A 24,545-nucleotide genomic window follows, 5' to 3' on the forward strand; every position below is an offset into this window, starting at 1 on the left:
TTCACACACTTTTGTGGTTTTCATCTGATGTGTTGTTGCACAGAAGTAGTTGCATCACTTACAAGATCATTCTCACACAAATTGAAACGAGTGAGTTTAGTCTTGACAGTATGTCAACACATAGCATGGTGGCACTGGAGGGCTGATTTTACACTGATTTGAATAGAACAGCAAAATATATTGTAGGGTTGCAAAGGGGTGAAAAATTTCTGCAAACTTTCCAAAAATCCCTAACATATTTTAAAAAAATCCTGGAATGTTTCCAAAATGTCTGGGATTTTCCACCTTTTTGCAACCCTAATAAATAGTGATGGAAAATGTGGGTGATTCAGTACTTAATGGTTGGTACATTCTTAGACTCGGAGCTTGACTGTTGGAGCTGTTAAGAGTGTATACTGAATGCTGCTGCTGTCATTAGCATCTAATGTTCGGGTTCGAGCTAAATCACAGCAAGATAGCACATGGTTTATCAAAGGCCTGCAGTTGCCCTTGCCACTTTCCACAGGTGTCCTGTGGTGTGAACATGCCCCAGGTCATCTAGCTCATTTTGACCCATTCAAATAGTCAAGTACCTGAGCTAGTCAGCTTTTTATCGTGCATGGTGATTTTTTTTTTTTTACATCATCGACCAGCAGCATTATTAAGAAGAGCAGTAGTCTGCATTCATGTAAAGACTTTCCCATTGAAAAATCTAAATACAGTGCATGTATTACTCATTATATATTATTTCACAAAATATAAGTTTCATGCAATTTAGTCTAATCAGAATTTGCATCAAGAAGAGCAATGATGTTGATCCAGGAATGTGTCCTGCTTGGTTAAATCATAAAAAAGGTTTGCTTTGGTGACATAGCCAAGAAGTTTTTTGTGCTTAGTGCTTAAACTTGCGTTCGAACTTGATTTTAAAAGTCCCAATGAAATTAAAATTGGCATTTTTTTTAGCTTTTAGTATGAATATGTTAGCATCTGTAAGCTAGTGTGCTCTAAAACAATGAAAAAAATATTCATTTAGACGATTTTGGAGAAGCATTTAAAACTTTCCGTTCAGGCAATATGGATCAACAATTTTGATGAAATACTGTACATCACACTGCACTTCAGCTTCTCATCAAATTTTCTGTCCAGTCAAATGCTCATAGAATCTGATGCCCCCTACAATATAAATACATGCTAAAGCTGCAGCTGAAATTGGTTACTTGTTCATAGAATTCGTGTTTTCTGTGGCTAGGTTAACTAAGCCCTTTATTTGGTTTTGATTGCTTTTGGTTTTGTCCAGAGACACGATAGCACAGAGCAGGTCATATGCATGCACACATCATAAAATGTATCCAACACATTTGCATTCTACACAGAATGAGGAGTACAAGAAATAACAGCTGTGCCATTCACCAATATATTATACACTTTTTAAACTACACATCCTCAGCATTATTTAATCACGGTTTTGCTTTGCACAGTTTCATATTGAATCTAAAAGAGTAATATATTGGATTTATAATCTCGGCTTTACCGAGCTCAATGGCTCTAGCCCAAGCTGTGATGTAAATGAAACACTATTGGTTATTAAGAAATAAGGCGGAGCTGTTAGATACGTCCTTCCCTCTCATTTTTGCTCTAGTAAAAGTTGCCCTAGTTTTTGCTGGTATATCAAAGCTAAAAATATTTTATTTGGAATAATTTTTTTTAAAATTTAAAATAAAGCTGAGATAAAGTAAAATAAAAATATTAAATGATCACTTTAAGAATTTAGGGTAATTATGTATGTTGCCTTGGCAGTTAACTAAAATGAAGTGCAATGAAGATGACAAACTAAAATCAATAACAATTAAAATAAAAACAAAGCTATTATGTATGAAGAAAAAAAATCATATAACAAAATAAATGCAATAAACACTGTTACTAAATATATAAACCAATATACATTGATACTATAAAATGTTAAGTATTCATAAATACTATCATAGTTAAAATAATATTAAAATAACACTGCTCTTTTCCTGGAACAACATATTAAAGAAAGAATCTTGTTAGCCCAAATCCTTACACAAAAATCTGAAGGAAAAATAATAATCTTGCCCCAGGATCATCAAAAATATTGATCCAGGAACATTTCCTATGTACATAAATCATGTTAAACTGGTTTGAGTTTTGCTAAGAGCCACAATGGTGAAAAATTCTAGGATAGTTTGCAAGATACAAAAACCTACATCATCCTCAGCTCAGATTGTTAACCACTTTAACTACTCCCTCACGTCCTGCTGAATCACTCCTGGACACTTCTCTCTACTTCTCATTGTCTGCCTGCAGGATTCTTTCAGGATTCTGAATTAGGAACTAAAGTTAGAAACAGGATTCACTGGATGGAAGTTCTGGCATTTGATGGAGGATCCACTTTGAGATGTTGAATAATAATGCTTCTGTCTGACTGAGCCTTAAGCGAGAGGGTGTAGAGATGAGGAAATATTGAAAACACTCCACTGTGGCCTACATAAATCTCAGGAGATGATTTTGCAGGCTGTATATTACTTGTTTGTGCTCTCTGTTTGTATGTCTTTGTTGGCATATGATCGTTGGATTTATGTGAATCCTTGGGATGAAATCCTCTCCACCATCTTTACGCATGCCTCTATCCTCCAGTGATTATTCGTACTAGATTATATAGTGCTGATTAATGCTATCCGAACAGCTGCCCTTCCTGCCTCGAGCAAGATCATGTCTTGCGCACAGTTTCACAAGCTGTCGGCCAGAGAGGAGTGATGAAAGAGGCCATCCATCACCTCGCCTCTCATTGAGACCAAAATACTGCGTGTTTGATTGTGTTGCGGACGCAACCCTGAGCATCAGCTAGTAGTATTATGGCTTGTTTTGTGATGAATGAATGACATCACAAACCTGCCAGACAGAAACGGCAGTGTCATATCACATCAGATAAGGATGTTTACACCTCAGAGAGCGCAACAGATGGAGAGATGTGGCCATATTGCACCAGGTTATTAGAAAACGGTGTGTTCTGATGAATTTTAATGGGGGGGGTGAAATGCTATTTCATGCATACTGACTTTTTTACACTGTTAAAGAATTGGATTCCCATGCTAAACATCGACAAAGTTTAAAAAATTATGTTGTACGTTTGTTCCAAAAATACTCCTTCCGGTTTGTCACAAGTTTCGGAAAGTTTTTTTCGAGTATGGGTCTGTGTGATGTTAGATGGAGCAGAATTTCCTTATATGGGTCCTAAGGCACTTCTGCCGGAAGAGCGCGCGCTCCCGTATAGCAGAGCACTGAGAGCAGAGACATTCACTGTTTAGAGCGTCGCGAAATGTCATAGAAGAAGTGTGTTTTTGGTTGCCAGGGCAAGACAACCCAACACAGATTACCAAAAAAAAAAAAAAAAACAGCATTAAGGGACCAGTGGATGGAATTTATTTTTACAGAGCATCAACGGAGTTGTGCAAGTGTTTGTGTTTGTTCCCTGCATTTCGAAGATGCTTGTTTTACAAACAAGGCCCAGTTTGACGCCGGATTTGCGTATCGTTTATTTCTTAAGGATAATGCAGTCCCAACTAAAAAGGGTCACGATCGTGTGTTGGAACCGTATGCGGTGAGTAAAACTGCTTCAAATATCTCTGTGTTGTTAACTTAGCTATCGGCGCGTAAGCACATCAAGTAAACAACATGCGATGTTGGCATAAAACTGCACTTTCCACATGTACACCTTAAAAAAAAAAAGACGACATAAAGTGGAACTTAGTCATTTTCCAAAACCGCTAAGCAAATATATACAGTTTCAGTACATACCACATAGAGACGTTGTTGCTGATGCTGCTCTTGTTAAATTTCAGCCTCTGGATCTGATTGTGGATCATAAATATAACCTGAATCTGACTGTAAGCCATGGTTTGTTTTGGATGATGGTTTTTCCCTCATGGTAATGTCACAGCTTCCAAATGCTCTCAACGCAAAAGCCTACTGGCGCTCGTGATTCTTTAGATCTGCCCACACGTCACGCCTACAAACGCTCGTGTTTTTCCGGGAAAAAACGGTACAGACTATCTTTCTCTTATGAATATAATAAAACTAAAGACTTTTTGGAGTTATGAAGGATGCAGTACTACTCTATAGGTACTCAAGATTAGCAGGATATTGAGTGAAAATGAGCATTTCACCCCCCCTTTAAGGAATTTTTTGGATTCAAAACAAGTTGAGGTGTACTGTATGTAATGACATGTATAAATAGAAATAATTATGAATCAACCCCCATTTAGCTCATTTTTAAACGGGTATAAATTACTGCTTGTCATTCCTAACATATATTACTTTTTTCTAAGTAACACATATATACTAGACCATCATGTCATTGCCTTGTTCTAAAGCAGTTTGACAACTTAATTTAGAGCTTCAGTTTGTCTTGGCATTCCTTAAAGAAAGATTTCTGTTTTTGTAATGCATTTAGGTTGGCAGCATGGGATTTCAGTTGGATTTAGTAGTTTATCCAACAGCTTCTTTCTAGGTTGAACAGGTTTGTTGCAGACCCATATGCTGATACCTCCTGTACAGTAATTAGTGAGAGTTTGGTCTATTCTTTGTCCCAGAACCCTGCTGTGAGATGGTGAGTCATGCAATCTCATTCTCTACACACACACACACACACATTCCCTCACTCTCTGATTTCACTCTGATGGACATGTTCTTACACCACATACACTTCTGGTCTTTCATTTTTTCTCTCACACATCCTGCCATTTTTAAATTCAGCTCAACATTTTGTTTGAATATGGATTGAATGTTCTGTGTGCTCTCTGTATTTACTGACTTCATGAGCAAATTTTTATGCTGATTTCTACTTTTTATGCATGACAAGCCAGATTCGTGACAAGCATTTTAAATCAGTGATCCACACTGAAAAATAAAAATGATATGAAAGAAATGTTCCCGTGAACGTAATTACATTACGACTTTTGCATTTAATTCAATGAATGCATACATTTCAGGCCATGTGTACTGTCTCACTGAACCACTCTATGTAAATACTGTATAGAAACTATTATGTGTCTCATTAATTTATGTACAACCATTACACATTTTTAATACGGTTTCATTATTTTTGGCTTTTTACCAAGCATTAGCTATTGGTATTTCTTGTTGCATGCCAGGAAAAATTGCCAAAAAAAGTAAAATGACCATATAGTAATTTAGTAGAGCAAGGTGTTAGATTATAAAAATAATGCAAAAATCAGTTACCTACATATCTATGTCAGTCTATCTCTGTTCTTCTGGTTATGACCAACAATATAATTCTAATGATACAAATTTCAATTAATTCCATGAAATGTAATGGTGTCAAAATGTTCGGGATTTGTGTTGCACTGGCTTTTTTTAATTAATCAAACTGAACCAACAGCAAAAATGTGTTTTTTTTTTTCTTCATGCATATTATTCACACTGATCTATCATCTCTTGTTCCTTCTCTCAGAAGTAGTTCTAAATTAAAAGGTTGCATCTGTGAGTTATAAAATATAGGCCATGTTTGAATGGAACAGTTAATTCTAAAGTTTGTGTTGCTTTATTTTTTGCTTTAGTTTAAAAAGCAGAGCTTAAACACGTGAGAACTACAGTTATGTTTCCCACAACGATTATTGCTGTAACTGTAATAACAGTTTTCATGTCTTATGTTTTGCAGCGTAATGCAGGAGAGCTCTCAGGGATATATTTAATCATTGCATTAAGTAACAGACACACTTCAACTAATACGCATCCAATCAGTGGATTTTAGCAAATGCGTAATTATCGGCTGCAAAATTACATTAATGCAATCAAAGCTCTATAGCCTATATGTGGGGGAAAAGTGAGTGAGGTAAATTACAGTGGGGAGCAAGACTAGTGGCACTGTTTAATACACAACCTATTCTATCGCAGAAGCAGCTGAGTCTAGTTGCCACGGTAACTCACTTTTTATTTTCAAGTTAGCACTGTCAATCAGAAAGGACACAAAGTGCACAAATTTCCTCATTTCACATGCTGTGCCGTGCAATTACAGTCCACCCTGTGCTGGGCTTAATATAACACGAATATTGAATATGACCTGAACTTTCACAGAAAGTTGGTGTTACTTGGTGTTTTTTCCCTCTTTACAGTTATTTATCCATCAGTTGAATGGAACTGGGTCGTGGAGTTCACTGAGATTTTACACTTCTCTTCTCTTCGAGTCGATTCGATTCGAAATGGGAAAATCCTTTAACTTGGCACTGAGTAGGGCTGGGCGGTATATCTAATGATATGATAATGCGCATCCAATCAGTAAAGCTGCTTACGTGATTACCGCTAAAATCGCCATCACCTGCTTGTAATTGGTGTGGCATTTAATAGACAGAGCCGTAGATCACTGACAAGCTACGCAATATCGCGTTCATTATCCCAGATGAATCGCCTTCGATAATGAACACGATATTGCGTAGCTTGTCAGCGATCTACGGCTCTGTCTATTAAATGCTGCTCCATTCAAAAGCAGGTGATGGCGATTTAGCTGTAATCACGGAACCAGATTTACTGACTAGATACGCATGATCATATCGTTAAGATATATCGCCCAGCCTTATCACTGAGCATTGAATCAGCACATCAGAAACATCTATTCCTCTTCTTTTTCACTAATGACACTCTTATTAGAGACCCCATGAAATGACAAATAATTTGCTTGCCTTTTTGTAATAGCAGTGGCTTTTAGCTGACATCTCTATGAGTGATTTTTCTTGACATCAAAGTTTGGCAAAACAGTGATGTACTCTTGCTATAGGATTGTTTGTCAATTACAGGTGAAACCACGTCTTTCTCTTGTTTAGAGCATTTTATTTGATACATTTGCATGCATTCCTGTGAATAAGTTTCAATTATTGATATTTTGGTCTGTATTCCCAGAGCATAAAGATTTTTTTATGTTTTTGAAGATTTTTTTTATGTTCTTGATATCCATCAAGGCTACATTTATTTTGCCCTGTTTGCTCTCTATGTTTATTGAAATCATGAGTACATTTTTATACTGTCTTCCAGATTAGTGGCAAACATTTTAATGCAGTGATCCACACTCAAAAACATTTTTTTAAACCCTATATAAATAAACGAAAATGCATACATTTCAGGTCATGTATACTGTCCATAACATTTGGTCTGTATTCCCAGAACATAAAGAAGTTACTGTATAAAATATATTTTTTCTTTTTTAAAGGAAACATGTAAGCTAGTTTTGGATAAAGATAAAGAAATAAACAATTTATATAGACATTACTTTTATTAAATAATTGGAAGCATGACCCACAGAGGTTTTAACTTTCCTATCTTAGCAAAGAGGTTCACTTCAAAGACGGCCGCTGCTGCTCTGAAGCTGGATCATTAGCTCTGGGCCCCAGCAAACCACCAGGAGATGATGTCAAAAGATCCCCAGGAGTCTCGACGGTTGCTTTGGAACCGCTTTCTCAATTGCACCCTCTATAAGAAAGCAGATCTGCCCTGCTTGCAGCCCACTATATCGGGAATCTTTTGAAAGATTATGATCACGTACTCTAGTTGCCATGGTGATGAAGGACGGTCACACTGCTTCTACATGTGATGTTGCTGCTGAGTGACTCCTGAAGGGAGAGATTCTGCTTGACTCATTGCACATGGTTGGGGAGAAGTTTGAGTTCGAGTAGGCTGGTTCTCTGCGCTGAGGGATAATTAGTGTTGGTCAGGGAACGGATCGGTTCATATGACTTTTCAGAGGATTTGGAAGTCTATTCCTAGAGTTAACATGGGAGTTAAACTCAGATCTGTAAGGCGGTGCATTGCGAGATGAAAGAATGAACCAGTTACTAGGTAAATAAATTAATAAATAGGAGTTCTATTTTTTAAAAGCACATATACACTTATTTGATGAATTATAAAGCATGAAGTTTTTAAACAAAAAATGTTTATAGATGTGATATCTAAATTGATGATAATGATCTGATGCTGACTGTAACAGAAAGTCCTTGAGCAGCAAACTGTTGCTATGTTACCTTTTTTTTTTTTTTTTTATTATTATTTCTGAATTTCAAATTGACCTATGGCTAAGTTTTCTTATTTTCGTCAGTAAAATGTTTTGATAAAGTGGTAAAAATGTGATGCATATAATTTTTTTTATTTTAGCCAGTTTTATTTTAAATTGTTTAAATCAATCAGTATTGTGCTAAAAAAAGAAGTATGTAAATCATAAGACATTGTTAGTAATGTTCATGTAGCTAATATATGTAGTTCTGTTCAAAGTTTAGGGTCAGTAAGTTTATTTATGTAATTTGTAATAACGGACACAACAAGGACGCACTTAAATTGATCAATAGTGACAGTAAAGACATTTATAATACAATGTATCTATACAGCTATATCAAGATTTTGTGATTGAGGACTGCTTTATAGTTTAATCTACATCAGGGCTATTCAAATCTTGCCCTGGATAGCAAATGCAGTGCAGAGTTTGGCTCCAACCCTGATCAAAGTCACCTGCCTGTGATTTTCTAATGATCCCAAAAACATTGATTAGCATGCTCAGGTGTGTTTGACTAGGGTTGGAGCCAAACTCTGCATCGCATTGGCCCTCCAGGACAAGATTTGAATAGCCCTGATCATGAGCTTCTCAAAATATATTGGAAAAGGCTAGAATATTGCTTGCATTCCTTGCAGCAACTTTTTACCTTTTTTTTCATGAGACCAAGTCCTCTAATGTAGCTCATAAACCATGAGAGATTGATTCTATTTTAGACATCACTGCTCCAATCAAAGGCCCAAATATGTTGTGAAATAACCATATAACTTTGTGACTCTTGTTCATGAAATTTATAGTTTACTCACAAAAAGATGATTCTGTGTCTCCTCCATTCAGTGTTTGCAGGGTTTTTGTAATGAGATTCAGTCATTTGTGAGTCCTGGGGGTTTAGAGAGAGACATGGCTGGCAAACAGATGCACAGGCCTAGAGATGCACCTGTAGCTGTACTTTGGGACCTGGCCTTCATACCTTCTGCATTTCAGATTGGTCTGGGCTTTGGAAGGCACCAGAGCAAATATGTATCATCATTTTCTGCTTGGTTTGTCAGGCTGTTGTTGCCACATACCTTTTGGATACAAAGTTGGAAAGTTGGATACAAAGCAAGGATCCCTACAGTGATAAGACATATATCAAATAATGTTGTAACACTATAGGTGGGATTGGATATCCTAGTTAATTTGCTATTCACAAGTTCTCAATTTATTTTGATTCTGATTCATTTGGGCACCTGCATATTTTCTCTGATATATTGCATATTATCCTTCCATCTATTTATATATTATCCCATAAATGTAAGCACTGATAACTTGATGTTATTGTGTAAACACTCTTTCATTCTTCAGATGATAATTCTTGAGTTTGTGAGTCTTTAGAAAAACTAAACTGAAAGAACTGTGCATATGAATCATTCGTTTATTAATTACCCCACACTGTTTGCACTGTTTTTGATTCACTAAAAAGAGCTGGTTCATAACAATAATATCTTTATGAATTGGGCCATACTGGTTAAGCTGTATGGTTTTGATTTATTAAAAATACATTTTAGTTAATCAATGTGACTACACAATGTAGTCCTGTTCATGAACAAATTACTCTATGTCTTTGCTTGAATCCCACAAGGACAACTTAATGGAGTTATTAAGTTGGCAATGTTTTGCAGTGCATGACCTTTTTATCTCATTTCGTTCAATTCCTAATGCAAAATCAGGTAAAATATGATTGAATTCAGCGGTGCATGAAATACGAGCATAAGTAGAGTACAAGATCGATCTTGGGTTTTTCAAGATCATTCAAATTAAGAATTGGAAAAATCTATATTTTTGTCCAGCCCAAACTTTAGATAGATTGGTACACATACAGGACTTGTTCCTAAATTCTCTCTATACATGGACACATCGTCCTCAGCCAATAAGTGCTTAGGAAAAAGTATGAAATCATTATTGGGTCAGTGAATGGAAGAAAGTAACCTTGTCCAATGTCATTCCTCCTTGCTGCCAGAGGGACTGTGCAGGTGGACAGATGGCACCATACAGCCTGTTGGCACCAGGCAAGAAGAATCCCCAGTAGCGCTTCTTAGAGCACCATGCTGGAATAAACCCTGGCTAAAGGTCCTCTAAGATGCCACACTGTTCATTATGGACTCCAATTTGGCCACCATCCTGTTCCCTGCTTTGTCTCCAGTGAGTTCAAAGTGAGTGAGGTATCAAAGGTAGCCTTCCTGATTGGTTTGTTCGAGTCTTTGAAATCGTCTGAACTGCTATTGTTCCCTTAACAGATGACAGCATTGAAAAACAAGCCATTACGCTTGCACACCGCTAACAGCTTGCTGCACACAGTGAGAGATCTGAGCCACGTCAGATAGTTCGGTCTGCTCTGGCCTTTCTTTCACAGCACAGCGATGTTGTGAACAGTTCCCTGGTGTTCCTTAGGGCTGTTCAACACCTTCTCTGACACATAGTCTTGTAGCTTAGTTAACTGCTATGTATGTATGTGTAGGTCAGGTAGAACAAAGATCTGGAAGAATTTGCAGGTGTCCACTTGAAGTGCCCTGAGCTTCCTTCCAAAGTCAGGTTGGCGGGATGGTTTTGTAGTCACTGGAGAATTTAAAGATCATCTGATTCCTCAAGCCAGTCTTGTTCAGGTGGTACCAGTCTGGTTTAGGCATAATTTAGACATAAAGAATTGGCTCCCATTCATGAGTGTCAGTGTGAATGAGAATGTTAACCAAACGGGAAGATGAATTTTGTTTTGAATGAGAATGACAGGAAAGCTATGTTCTATCTATCTCTCTGTGCCATTCTGACTATCTATCATTCTGTCTTTATGTCTACCTGTCTGTCTGTCTTGCCAGCATTCAAAGCAATTAGTATTACAAAATTATTCAATTATACAAATCATCCAAATTCAAATAGCAACACATGTCATGCTAGGCAGTCATACATTTAACACTGAAAACCTTTCTCAGCTCCATCTATTTTTCACAGCCATATGTGAATATCAAGTTCAAAGATGGAAAAATAATGCCTGTGGTATGAGCTGCAAGGTGATGGATCACTACGTATTTTCTCAAAAGGTCTTTTTGAGATGGAGATGTGGATTTATAAGTGCTCTGATGTCTGATTTAAAACATCTCCTGCAGATTTAAATCCCACTGGGTGTAAATCTCAGCCTGCAAATAGTTCTCCTCGCCTTGATTTTCTGTCGTTACTGCCCATCAAACCTCTGACCCCACTTGCTCAGCTGTCAGGGTTGGCTTGCTCCAACTTTTCTTATGCCCTCATTTGGTACTTTTTCTTTCTTACAGAGGAAAACTTTCGATGGCACCTTTTCCTCACACTGTGCTTGCTTTTTCCTTTTCTGTTTTCACCAGGTGGTGTTTTTTTTTCTTCAGATTCTGGAACTTAGACTAATTAGTAGCTGTAATCTTTACTCTCTAGAGGAATAGTGCCAGTAGTATTGCATAATACCCTCTGGTATCTGTAGTTTGATTGCTGGTGAAGAAGTGGAGAAGATATATAAGAAGGTTATGAGAAAACTGAGGAAGATTACAGCTCACGTAGGAGGTACGGTTTTCAATGCCTCATACTTCAATGGCATTGAAGCCTGTTTGCTTTAAAGTAAAAGAAAAAAAAAATCAGAAGATACTTAGATAAATTTTGCAATGAAAAAAAGTCAAATTACAAGATAAACAGTCACATATCCAAGAAACAAAGTCACATTGCAAGATATGCAATATGCTTTCAAATAGCAGTGTCTTATTGATTTATGACAGTATCTTGCTCAGGGGTGCCATTGATATTTACAGTAGGCTCTGCCAATATCTGTAACTTTGGTGCCTGCGTTAGCTTAACTCAAAGCTGCTTGGTGCAGCAAACTTTCCAGGGCATTGACCAAGCTCTGCCACCCTTTCTAAACACACTTAATGTCCTTCTGTCCTCAGGAGTAACATGAACCAAATCGGCTGTTGTGCAGAAAGACTTTGTTTTTGCAGATAACAGCTTGGGAACTGAAGGAGCGACCTACCTATTTTCCTTACAAGTGCGAAGAAATCCATTTGTTATTGCAAAACTGCAGATTGACCTTTTTTTCCCCTCCTTAAAAGACAAAATGAACAGAAGAAGCAAGTCTTCTTAAAAGTGGATTACTGGCTTTGTTCTGATGGTTTTTAGTGCAGAGATCAGATTTAAAGATAAGCTAATGAACCTTCTGTAGCTCTTGTACCATTTATCTTCTTTTATGTCGTGGTAGAGGGCAACTTTTGAAATTAGTTGTGCTTTATTAGATTCAACAGGCCTGACTCTGGCTCTCTGAGGAGACTTTAAAAGTTGGAGGAGTTTTATTTGGCTGTTAAGTTTATTGCCCTAGAAAGCAGCCATGAAGGGCAGTTAAACTCAAGTGTGAATTTTCATGTCGAACTGAGATTTGGAGGAAGTCTAGAATAAAACAAACACTTGAAATGGAGAGCCATGCTTCACAGAATTGGCACTGATCCATCTAGCACATCCAGAAATCCTCTATACAAACACTTCTGTCTGGGTTTAACACACACCAGACGTGACAAGAAACTTCTTGTTGAGTTAACAAGTAAATAGTTGATGATATTCCCGTAGGCATTTTTATGGGGTGAGAACTGCCAGGGATCATACAATGTTTATTAATATATTTGAATTAAATTTATTGGGGGTCAGTTAGTTTTATTTATTTATTTATTTCAAGAAATTAATAGATAATATGTATTTATTCAGTATGGATTCATTAATCAGATAAAAAAATAATAGTAGAGACATAATGTTACAAATGATTTCTATTTCAAATAAAGGCTGTTCTTTAGAACTTTATGTAGGCTACATGAAATATTAAGCAACTTTTTAATGTTGTTTTATAAGCAAATCAGCATGTTATAATGATTTCTAAAGGATCATGTGACACTGAAGACTGAAGTGATGCTGAATATTAAGCTTTGCTATCACAGGAATAAATGGCATATTAAAATAATAGATTTTTGGGAGGCCCTTTTGGATGTTTCAGGAACTTTACATTTCTTCCGAGGTTCCACAAATGTTGTAGAGATGCGCTCACAGCATTCTCGCACCCTGTAGATTTGATTTGGGACTTGCTGTTTAAACAGGCCTGACAGCTTTAGCTATTGACTGTAGCGCACCCGAGGCAAAGACAGCGCGTAGAATTTAAAGTGAGCTTATTTTTCAATGCCCGTGGCAAAGGAAGTGTAGCTCGAGACCTTGCTGTGTGACCCCTTCATTGAATATGTGCAAAAAACACTGTAAATGTCAAAGATATTCCACTAGCCTTTATGCAGATTTTCAGAAGTATTTCCATGAACTGACCACATCCAGGCAGGAGCGTTTCATCACAGCCGTACAACCATCTCTCCTGTTTCTGCTGTTTTACTATTGTGTAGTCATGCTTTCACCATTATTCAATAAAAATGAATATATTTATATACATACACTTTGAGACTAGAAAAACTTTTTTCCCTAAGGAATGTATGTACCCTGCTTTAACTTTTTTTTTTTTTTTTTTAGTGGAGCTGCTCTCAAGCGTGACTGTGATGCACACATGCATCCCAGTGTGTCAGAATTTCTCCATATGCTCATATGCAAATGGTAAAGAGAGATACTGAGAAATCTACTTTATATTTGGATTATGATAAGATATAATGATTATTTTTGAGCTGTAAGATTTCTTGTAAATTCTCTGAATTTATCTTGAGATGAATGCAATTTTTCACCATAATAGTTTTTCCTTGATACAAGACAATCCCACACAATCACAAAGTTTCACGCCTTTGCAACATGTAGTAGTGGCGATGACAGAATACCCTGAGTAATCTTGCATTCACAGTTTTTTTTTCTTTACTTTTTTTCCGTTGTCTTTCCAAAACAGTTGCTGTATGAGATATTTCAAGTTATGTGTTGTTGTTGTTTTTTTGCATGTATTCAGGTTTTCCACATCCATCTACTGCTGTATGTTTGAAATGTAGGTGTTATTATTGCACTATAGCTTTTAAATTAGCTGCTGTCTTTTTTTTTATTTTTACAGCTTTTCCCAATATGTTTATTTACTTTTTTATAAGTAAAGCTAGGATTTTTTCTTCCTTATCAAGTTCAGTTAGCTATATTTCAGGGCTGCTAATATTGCTGACTCCATAAGATTTATCACAAGATTTATCATGTGTCTCCACCTCCATCCCCCCAGTCAAATGAAGATATTTATTTTTAACCCATTGCTGAGTGAAGAAGACAATCAATGCATAATGACATTTTGTTTTAGAATTATATTTACACTGCTGTCTATATTATCACATAATATAGGTCTAGTCATTGGCTGGTCATTTATTACAAATTTTGAATCTGTAGGTTTTTTTGTTTTTGAAAGAAGTCTCTCATGCTTACCAAGGCTGCATTCATATGTTAAGAATACAGTAAAAATAGTAATACAGTGAAATATTATTACAATTTAAAATAACTGTTGTCAAGTCATATATTTGAAAATGTAACATTTAAGTTTCAAATCTTTATTGTCATTGTAATATACAATGAAATTACAGTGCCATCCAGTCAGTGCATCAATCATGATCAACAAAACATAAAAAACGCTAAAATAGTAAAAATAACTGCTGTAGTAAAAAAGCGATACAGTATTGCCACGGAAAATATCGCGATACTATACTGTATCGATTTTTTTCCCCACCCCTACAAAGGACAACAATAGTCTCTAGGTGATGATGTTCTTCTTTTTTCAGCATCTCAGAGGTATTCACGCCCCAGGTGAGATCTTTCTCAAGCGCTCCAACATCCTCTCCACACAGTCCCCGCTAATGCAAGATATCTGTTTTCTTCCTGCTGAAGTCAGTGATGATGACCTCGTTGGTCTTTGAGCTGTTGAGTAACAGATTTAAATATCAATATAAAATATCAATTTCTTTGAGGAAAAAAAAGAATAGTAGTGTACGTAATACACTCATGACTGATGGTGGGAAGACCCGAGTTCTTGTTTTCAGTCTGTGTACAATATAAAGCACGATGAATGCAATGGATTATCAGTAGCTGCGTGAAACGCATCTAACAGTTAAGAAGTAACCAACCTTGTAATTAGAAACTCTGAGGAGCCGAAACTAGGTGTTTTTCAACAATGGAACTTAATTAAACTCCCCCACACCCTTTGTGTAATGAAAAGGAAATTGAAATTTAGAAAGTTGAAGAAACACTCTGCTATGAAACCAAAGGGAACAAACATAACTATATATCACAGCTTCAGGTTCACTGCAGCCATTGGCCATTTATGTAGCAGAAAATTAGAGCTACAAAAACCCTTTATGGGCCTTTTAATCATGATTAATGTACATGGTATAGCAAAGTTCTTTTCGTTTACAAGTTTTCGTTCCATACTGAACAGTTCTTTTTCAACTGCTCTTTGTTGAAGGTGTGCCTTGCAGTTTAGTGGATACCATGCATATAATAACACTAATTAGGACTATCTCTCAACTTCATTATAACCCATTTCCTCACTTAATGCAGATTCATAAGCCTGCCAGTTACGAACTGATCCCATGAAAATGGGATGGATTGAATAATGGATATTTATTTTGTTTTACACTGTCCATCATTCTTTAAAACACCAAATATATTATATATAACAGGTCAAAGCTTGAAGCCAGGTCGATAGCTGTAAGGAAACTCTTATTGCACATTACAGACCCATTTTAATCTTCAACCGAGGCACATCTTGTGAAACAGGCTGTGACTGAAGCTGCACAATAACCCCCTACGTCGCCCCAAAAGTGATCTGGACCAATTTACAGACGGCCTTTATACACTGAACAATATGCTGTTCTCTCTGCACCATTGCAAATGACTGTAATTATCATTATCATGGTCTTGGTCTTATTGACTGATGTTGGAACAGTTGTAATGACTCTCAGATTCGAGTACAAAGTGATTAAGACTTCGCAGTGTTGTGGGAGTTAATGGGTTTTCTCATATTCCAGTTTGGAGTGGGCCGAAATCTCACAGACTGCCAGATTTGTTGGACATATTGAGGACTAAAGATTGAGCTGGTGTGGCAAATCAAAAAAGACAATGCAGTTTTGTGTTAAACCCCTCATGACAAAGGCTCTGTTCTAAGCCCTTGAGAGCTGCCTTGATGGATGTTTTCTACACAGGCAGGTGTTGATCAAATCTTGGCATATTCTATGTCAGTGCAAACATTTCTAACTAACACAATTCATAACACATCTCAAATATTTGTAAGTCCGTAGTCCATTAGATTGTCTTCAGAATTTTAGGAAAAGGTTGTATATAAATGAAAGGTTATTGGAGTATGTTTTACAAGAAAATGCCACTTCAGTCCTACTTAAAATGTCTTCTGAAATTTTTTTCTGAAATTTGCTAGCAATTTCTTTCAAAGTTAATCTTACACCATTTTGTTCATGGCGGATCGCAAATTTGATCTTAGTAACATAGCTACAACTTAGTAAACTCATTATTCTATAGTAAAAATATATTAATAAAAATACATCCTTTGTGTCAGTGTTATTTTAGCATTATTTATGTACTATGTTCAAATTGTTATTAATATTTTGAGCTTTTTTTATTTATTGTTTTGGTGCATTGCTGCCAAGTTATGTAATTTTAATGTTATATTTGAATGTTTTTCCATAATAATGAGAAACTGTGTTGTTAAAACTATATCTTATAATGACATATTTTGTCATAGAAATTATCCCATTATACCATACACATAACATAAGTATTATATACCTATATTTTTTTATATATATATATATTCTTTATGTGACATGTAGGCCTGTAGGACTTTATAATTTTCATTTTTCATTGTCATTTTGATATGTGCTTTTTTTTTTCATTATTTGAGTTTAGCTTATAGATTTTTATTTTACTTTTAGTGTTAGTAATTCTAGTATTTAATTTTACACTTATTTCAGTTAGTTGCCAATATTTCGTTTTTTAAGTTTAAAGTTTTTCATTTTATATTTGTTTTATTTCAGCTTTCAATTACCAAACAACACTTTTTAGTAGTTTTAGTTTTATGCTAATAATAACAGTGCTGTTGTTTATATCACAGGTAACTCCATCGCCCCCTAAATGTTTATCAATATTAAAGTAACACAGAAATTCAGAAAAAGTAAGTTGACGGCCCTGCTGGTACGTCCACATGAAGTTTTACTGTTATTCATGTTGGGGAACAATGATGTGGCTCTTGATGACTGACTTTAAGTCTTGCAAGTACTTTTTCAAATGTAATATGTACTCTGACAAAATATGATTATTTGTGGATGATTCATTTCACAGCGGATTCAGTCAAGTGCTAACAAAAACTCAACGCGCACAGTAAAATAGTCAAGTTTTGAAAAGAGACATCACACCAGAAATGTACATTACTTTTGATGTAGTAATTTGCCTTATTGATTATGCGCACATCCCTCATGTCCTCTGCTTTTATTTACAGCATAATAGCAATTTTCATCACTGTTCTGGAATGCACCAATTGAACATATTTTGAGAAATATGACTAGACTTCTTAACATAATAACCCAAAAACTGTTTTAGTCAAATTGACTCTCTTTGCAAGTGAAATTGCTAGACCGTTCTAGGAGTATTTTTCTCAGCATCAGTCAGTGCATATCAGGGTGAGTGCGTAACTTCCAGGGTGTTCTGAGATTTAAAATGAACGCTGGCACTCTGAATGCCTCCTGAATCTTAATATAGTCCTATACAGGATGGCTGCCACTTTCATTTCACAAGCAACCTCTCGGGATTGTGTTTTGCCTCTTACTGTAGACTATCGCACAGATAGATGGCTAGTGGTATTCTCTGCACGTCCTTGCATGAAAGGGTCTTCAGGATGCATGATGCATACAGGGGCTCAAAGTATGCATTGTCCTTTCTAGTCATTCATTCCCTCAAGAAGAGTTAGAAATGTCATAATTATGAGTTGGGGTGAGATTTTATTGATTGATTTATCTTGGGGATGAAATTAATACTTTTATTTACACTTGTGTACAGAATACTTTCACTCAGAAATCACCAGTAAATTTCACAATTTAAAAACCTCAGCAAATTCATATTTCATTGAATATAAAATGTTGGAGTAGAAAGACTGAAAAAAAAAAAACTTTTGTTTTATTAATACTTTTTTTAACAATGCACAGGGATGCATTATATTATGAAAATATTTGTATTTCAAATAAATTATGCTTCTCTAAACTTTCTATTAATCAAAGAAAAAAGGTATTGTGGTTTCCAGTAAAATTATTAAGAAGACTGGAGTAATGATGCTGAAAATCCTGTTATGCATCACAGAAATAAATGACATATTAAATAGAAAACCGATAATTTAAATTCTTATAATATTTTACAGTATCGCAGTTTTTTTTTTTACTAATTTAGATTACAACTGAATGGTTTTGTGAAGTTATTTAAATTTTCATTACTGTTTTTCAGCTTTTACTGAATTAATGTAAAGCTAAAAACTGATGCTTTGTATTCCATGCAGGCTAAAATTGTACAGTAATGCTCTATTTGTTAAGGTAATTTATTCATATTAATTTATATAAAGTATGTAATGATCTTTTAATATTGAATACAATTCTGAATAAAAATAAATTATGAACAGTAGTAATCTACATTAACGGACATTTAATAAAATGAAAATAGCATGCATTTAAAAAATATTATTAATAAATTATTCATTGTTAGTTCTTATCAAAAGCATTAGCTGATGTTAAAACACTTTCAGCTTATCATGAAGTGCACTTAAAAGCAACATAAACTAAAGTCAGTAACACAATTGTATCGCCATATAGGACAACCGACCAATTATCGGTTTGGCTCCGATAAGGTTGAAACCAGTGCATCTGGACTGTTTAAACAGGATTGGAGGATTTTCTCCCCTTTCAGGCAGTAAAGGAGCTAATAATACAACAGATACGGCTAGTTTTTGCACATCGCTCTGGATCAGCTCCAGACATCGACATGCATTGACTGTGAGAGAGCAAACATAGTCAGAATAACTGAACCACAGATTCTTCTGTGTCAACCGCTGCCCTTATCATCTCACTTTTGTCTGGCTGAGAGAATGAACTGTGTGAATAGTGTGTGAAAGAAAACTGGAGAATAATGGAATCCTCTGTGGTCAATCCTGGGAGAGTGTCGACTGTAGATGTGATGAGAGTAGAACATACGTCTTCGCCCGAGTCACGGTTTCACACAGAGCAGGATTTGTAAAGGAGATAACTCTATTGTGCCGCTCTCAGGTGTTCAAACAGCTCTCACCTAATCAGATGTCTAGACAATTATGGAAATGAAGTGGGAGCTGGACACAAAGCATGAGAATTGCAATTGAAGGTCACTTTGTTTTCAAATAATCAAGCAGGGGAATAGTTTGGCTGAGAAGAAATAAGAGCTATTTATGTTTATATGAAGAAGGGCTTTTTCTGTGTCATTGTTGTTTTAACACTGACTTTTTTGTTTATGTGAATTTGAGCACTGATTTAAAACCTGGGGAGTTTATCTCCGGATCTCTGTGTAATACTTATCAAAACCTTCAAAAAGATTGTCTAAAATTATTTGTGCATAACCTAATATTCATGAGCTTATATTTCATGTCTGTAATTTTATTGGGAATTTTAATAAAATAACGAAAAGTATTCATGAGCAGCCCAAAGCTTTATTTCGTGAAGGAAATCTTAGTCCCATTTTTTGGAGACTTTCAAGCTCTCTCCCTATTAACTGAGGGAATTAAAAATGAAAAATGTGTCTGAAAACGTATCTCTGGCTTTTGTGAGCTGTTTTTTTTTTATAGCTTTCTTAAAGAAAATGATGCATTAGCAAACTCATGCATGCTATAAAAAACTAAATAATGTATCCTTTTAAGAATTTATCATTCTGGACAAGGCAGTTCTCAGCTGGTGGGTTGCAACTTAAAAATGGGTCACATTTCTGTACTAAAAGGGTCACAGGTAACAGGGAAACTCTAACAAATTGCAACTAACCATGCAATTATACATGCTAATTGCATAGGATTACGAAATGAATATTTGTATTATTTTAAAGAGAATAGAAACAATAATAATTAGAATTATTATTTTATTTTGGATAATTATTATTTTGTTGCTGATGTCAAAGGTAAAACATCCAATTGCGTGTAACAGAGGACAACATGAACAGGTTAACTGGCATACTCTCACCTTCAAAAAGCATGAATAAAATATGCAAGGTGAATGAAAATATTAAAAAGAAAATTGTTTTTGTGTAGTTGTTTAATGTTTATACAGTTTATTTAATGCTAATATTTTTCACATGTTGTCAAGCCTATTATTATAATTTTTTTTGATCCAGTTTTGTTACTTTTTGTGGTCACGATGTCAGAATAAGTATACAGAATAAGTATAGGAAGAAACAAAAAAATTGTGTTGTGAATATAAGGTGTTATGAATATAACATCTCAAAGAATTATGAAAAAGCTTTTCTCATATTTGAGCTGGACATAAATCTTCTGGATTTAAAGGTCAGTCAATGAAAGCTTGCTGCAATAAAAGTGCATCAGTTCCTTGGTTTGGCTTTACGTGTGTAATTCACTGAAAACAAACGCTCTAGATCAGCAAAACAGTGTTCACTTAACCTTTAACATAACGCTCTGTTCTGTTCTGTGGCATTTTAATCTGTCATGGACTGAGCAAACACAGGTTCTCGTTTCCTAGAAGGTTCCAGAAGATGATGAAACTATTATTTGATTTACCTTATGAGTCTCATTTCCAATTCCCTTTGCCCCTCCAGGTGATCTATGCCCTCAACACCAAGAATGACGAGCATGAAGCGGCCATCCAGACCCTGAAGGAGGCCCACGAGGAGGAGGTGCAGCAGATCCTCTCAGAAACGCGGGAGAAGATCATGCAGTACAAGAGCAAGATCAGCGACGAGATGGACTTGAAGCGGCGCATTCAGTCTCTGGAGGAGTCCATGGAGCTGCACGAGCGGATGAAGCGGCAGGCCCTGACGGAGTTCGAGACGTACCGCCAGCGGGTGGAGGACATGCAGCTGTGCACGGAGGCGCAGCACACTCAGCGCGTGGTCACCATGTCCCGCGAGGTGGAGGAAATGCGCCGCTCTTTCGAGGAGAAGCTCCGCTCATTCGGACAGTTGCAGTCCCAGTTTGAGCAGGAGAAACAGCAGGCTCTTGAGGAGCTTCGTGCCGCACATCGGCAGGAGGTGCGTCTATCAGTTTCTGTGGTTACATGTGAAAATATAGGTCTATCCTAGGACTGCACGTTTTGGGCAAAAATCTAATTTTAATTTTCAAGATATATATTTTTTTAATTTAAAATGTTTTGTTTGATTAAACTTGGTTTTGTTGGGCTGCACAATTTGGCCAGACTTTTGTGATTATATATCAGTATGACTATAAAATAGTACTACTACTATTTTATTATTATTATTATTATTATTATTAAATGCAGCTATTTAACATTATTACTACTGTAATATTTCACTAAAAATAGTAAAAAAAGTAAAATAAAAAATATTTGTAAAAAAAATTATCATCATCGTAACAACAATTTTACATTACAGTATTTATAATATTTATTTTTATTATTAAATAATAGTAAAACAAAAAAAAATTTGGAAAAAATATTGATTTATTTATTTCCAAATTTAAATTTTTAAGATGAATATATTTATGTTTGGGTAAATGAGATTTCTCATTTGCAAATCTGTTTTTGTTGAATAACATTATTTTACATGGAGAGTACTTTGGTTAAGTGCCATGGTCAAGGTCATAGTGGCCAAAGTTCATATACTGACCCTTGTGGGGTTTGAATCTTTAGTTTGCCAGCTTAGATCTTAAATCAAAGTCTACACTACAGTAATGAAGTAGTTTGTGTTTGTCAAAATTCTGCCCTGACAACTGTACATTAAACATCAAATAACTTACAATTGGCTGTAAATGTGTCATTCTCATTTTCATATTCAGTAACAGACAAATTGTTTGTGACTAGTTAGGAAGCAACACTAGGAACTCAAATTAATGTTGTATTCACAGGTCCAAGAACTGCTTCGCTCACACCAAAGCCAGAATGCCAACTACAGCAAAGACCAAGAGAAACTGGGACAGCTTCACAAAGCGGAGGTGGATTCACTGACCGAAAGAGTTGAGGAACTGAAACAGGACAAGAAGCGTCTGGTGGAGGAGTACGAGGCCAAGCTAAATAAAGCCCAGGCTTTTTATGAACGGGAACTGGAGGCCATGAAGCGCACACAGCAGATGACCGCAGAGAACCTGCTGGCCTGGAAGAAGACCGAAGCCGAGCTGAGGAAGGAGTTCCAGGTGCAGGAAGCGGCGCTGCAGAAGACTCTGGGGAAGCTGCGCAGTGAACTGCAGCGAGTGCAGGAGGAGGCCAGGGAGAGCAGGGAGAAGTCCCACAAACTGCAGTCCTCCCTCATCGCTGCAGAGAACAACATCAAGGTAAAGGCCACCACTTGCATCACACGTCCTTTTTATTCTTTTATTTATTTATTTATTTTTGCTAATGTAATTTAATTAAAAAATAATTAATTTAAATTAATAAATAAATATTTAATAAAAACATTTTTTTTTAATTTAATTTAATAATATTGTTCATCCAAAATGGAAATTCTGTCATCGTTTACTCACCCTGGTATGATTTACTGGTCATTCTTTTTGGGGCACCAATTTTCAATGTTAACTAACTAGTAACTATGACTTTTGCCTTAATAAATAATTTGCTACTTGTTGCATTTAAGTATGGGGTAGGATTAAGGGATTTAGGAAATAAATTCATGCAGAATAAGCCATTTATTTGTGCTTCATAAGTACTAATAAACAACCAATATGATGCAGTGACGTGACATACAGCCAAGTATGGTGACCCATACTCAGAATTCATGCTCTGCATTTAACCCATCCAAAGTGCACACACACAGCAGTGAACACACACACACACTGTGAACACACACCCGGAGCAGTGGGCAGCAATTTCTGCTGTGGCGCCCAGGGAACATTTGGGGGTTCAGTGCCTTGCTCAAGGGCACCTAAGTCGTGGTATTGCCAGCCCGAGACTCGAACCCACAACCCTAGGGTTAGGAGTCAAACTCTCTAACCACTAGACCCTTAATGACTTCCCATGACTTCCTCTTAATGCATGCTAATAAGCAACTAGTTAATAGTGAGAATTGGTACCTAAACAACCAACAGTTTAATTGACTTCCATTTTTTTTCCATACATTGTTTAGAATTTAATTTAATTTAACACTACAATAAAGTTATATTTTGTTAATTATATTTAATGCATTAACTAACAGTGAGCAATACATTTGTTGTAGTATTTATTGATATTTATTAACTTAGTTAATTAAAATCAGCTGTTTATTGTTAGTCCATGTTAGCGCAGGTATATTACTTAACATTAATAGATACAACTTTTAATTTTAATACTGTATTAGTAGATGTTGGAATCAACATTAACAAAGAGTAATACATTCTTAAGAAGCATTTTCCATTCTTAGTTTATGTTAACTCATGTAGTTAACTAATGTGACCTCAGTGTAAAGTGTTACCATACTGAATTATTATTATAATAATTTTTTTTATTAAACTCTGATTGGCTTTGTGCAGAATTTCACTTTCATAATAAAATGTACATTTGTTGATGCTTAAAACATATGTTGCATTTTTAATCACATTTTCTAATTCATCTAATGAGAATCATCTTATCCAAATAGTTAAAATGACAGCTAAAATTGGTTACAAATGCTGTTTGATGTTAATTTAAGACTCATTTGCAAACACGTTAGAACAAATACAGTATTTCTTTAACCCTCTGCAGTGTATTTGAAATCATTAAAATGGCGAACACAGAAACTCATCGCAGTGAAAGTCAGACTACTGTAGTGCTTTGGTTTCTCTGAACACATCAGATATTTCAGACACATTTACAGAACAGACTTCAAACGCAGTGGCACACATCCTGAACTCTGAATTGTCTTTCAAATATCTTTGAAGAAAAAAGCCAGTCTGCCAGCATGGCCCTCCAAGGCATTTCTTGGACTTGTTTCTGAATAGAGGAACTGACGAAATGTAATTTATGGGTGTCATCAAAAGATCTATGCTTGGTTTGATTTATAATACGGTCGTTCAATTGAACAATGATGGCCAGTTTAATATTATGTTTGTCTTACATAAATTCTTGCTTTTATGACACATTATAATGGCTATTTAATGGCAATATGCTGAGCCTCTTTAGCTCCACACAGACACACACACACACACAGAGCAGATCTTTAATGGAATCGATCTTTAGTCACTGTGGCATTTTCAGACTGGCACTCATAATGATCTGCCTCCCTGGGGTCTGTGCTGGTTTTTGTTAATCTTTGCTGATCAAATGCTGAATTACTTGGGTGAGAGATCCACGTCACAAACTTGGAGCAT

The 24,545-nt window shown here is 35.9% G+C and overlaps 1 protein-coding gene across 1 annotated transcript in view; it reads left to right on the top strand.

Moving 5' to 3' along the window:
• The window catches only part of LOC113092631 (protein FAM184A-like), a 107,288-nt gene that overhangs the window by 23,739 nt on the left and 59,004 nt on the right, over window positions 1-24,545 (top strand). Inside the window, exons 2-3 of the mRNA XM_026258296.1 lie at window positions 20,873-21,304; window positions 22,137-22,559. Coding sequence (XP_026114081.1) covers window positions 20,873-21,304; window positions 22,137-22,559 — 855 coding nt within the window. The remainder of the gene's footprint in view (window positions 1-20,872; window positions 21,305-22,136; window positions 22,560-24,545) is intronic.

The sequence above is a fragment of the Carassius auratus genome, unplaced genomic scaffold (genome assembly GCF_003368295.1).
Source record: "Carassius auratus strain Wakin unplaced genomic scaffold, ASM336829v1 scaf_tig00214691, whole genome shotgun sequence".
Taxonomy (NCBI): domain Eukaryota; kingdom Metazoa; phylum Chordata; class Actinopteri; order Cypriniformes; family Cyprinidae; genus Carassius; species Carassius auratus.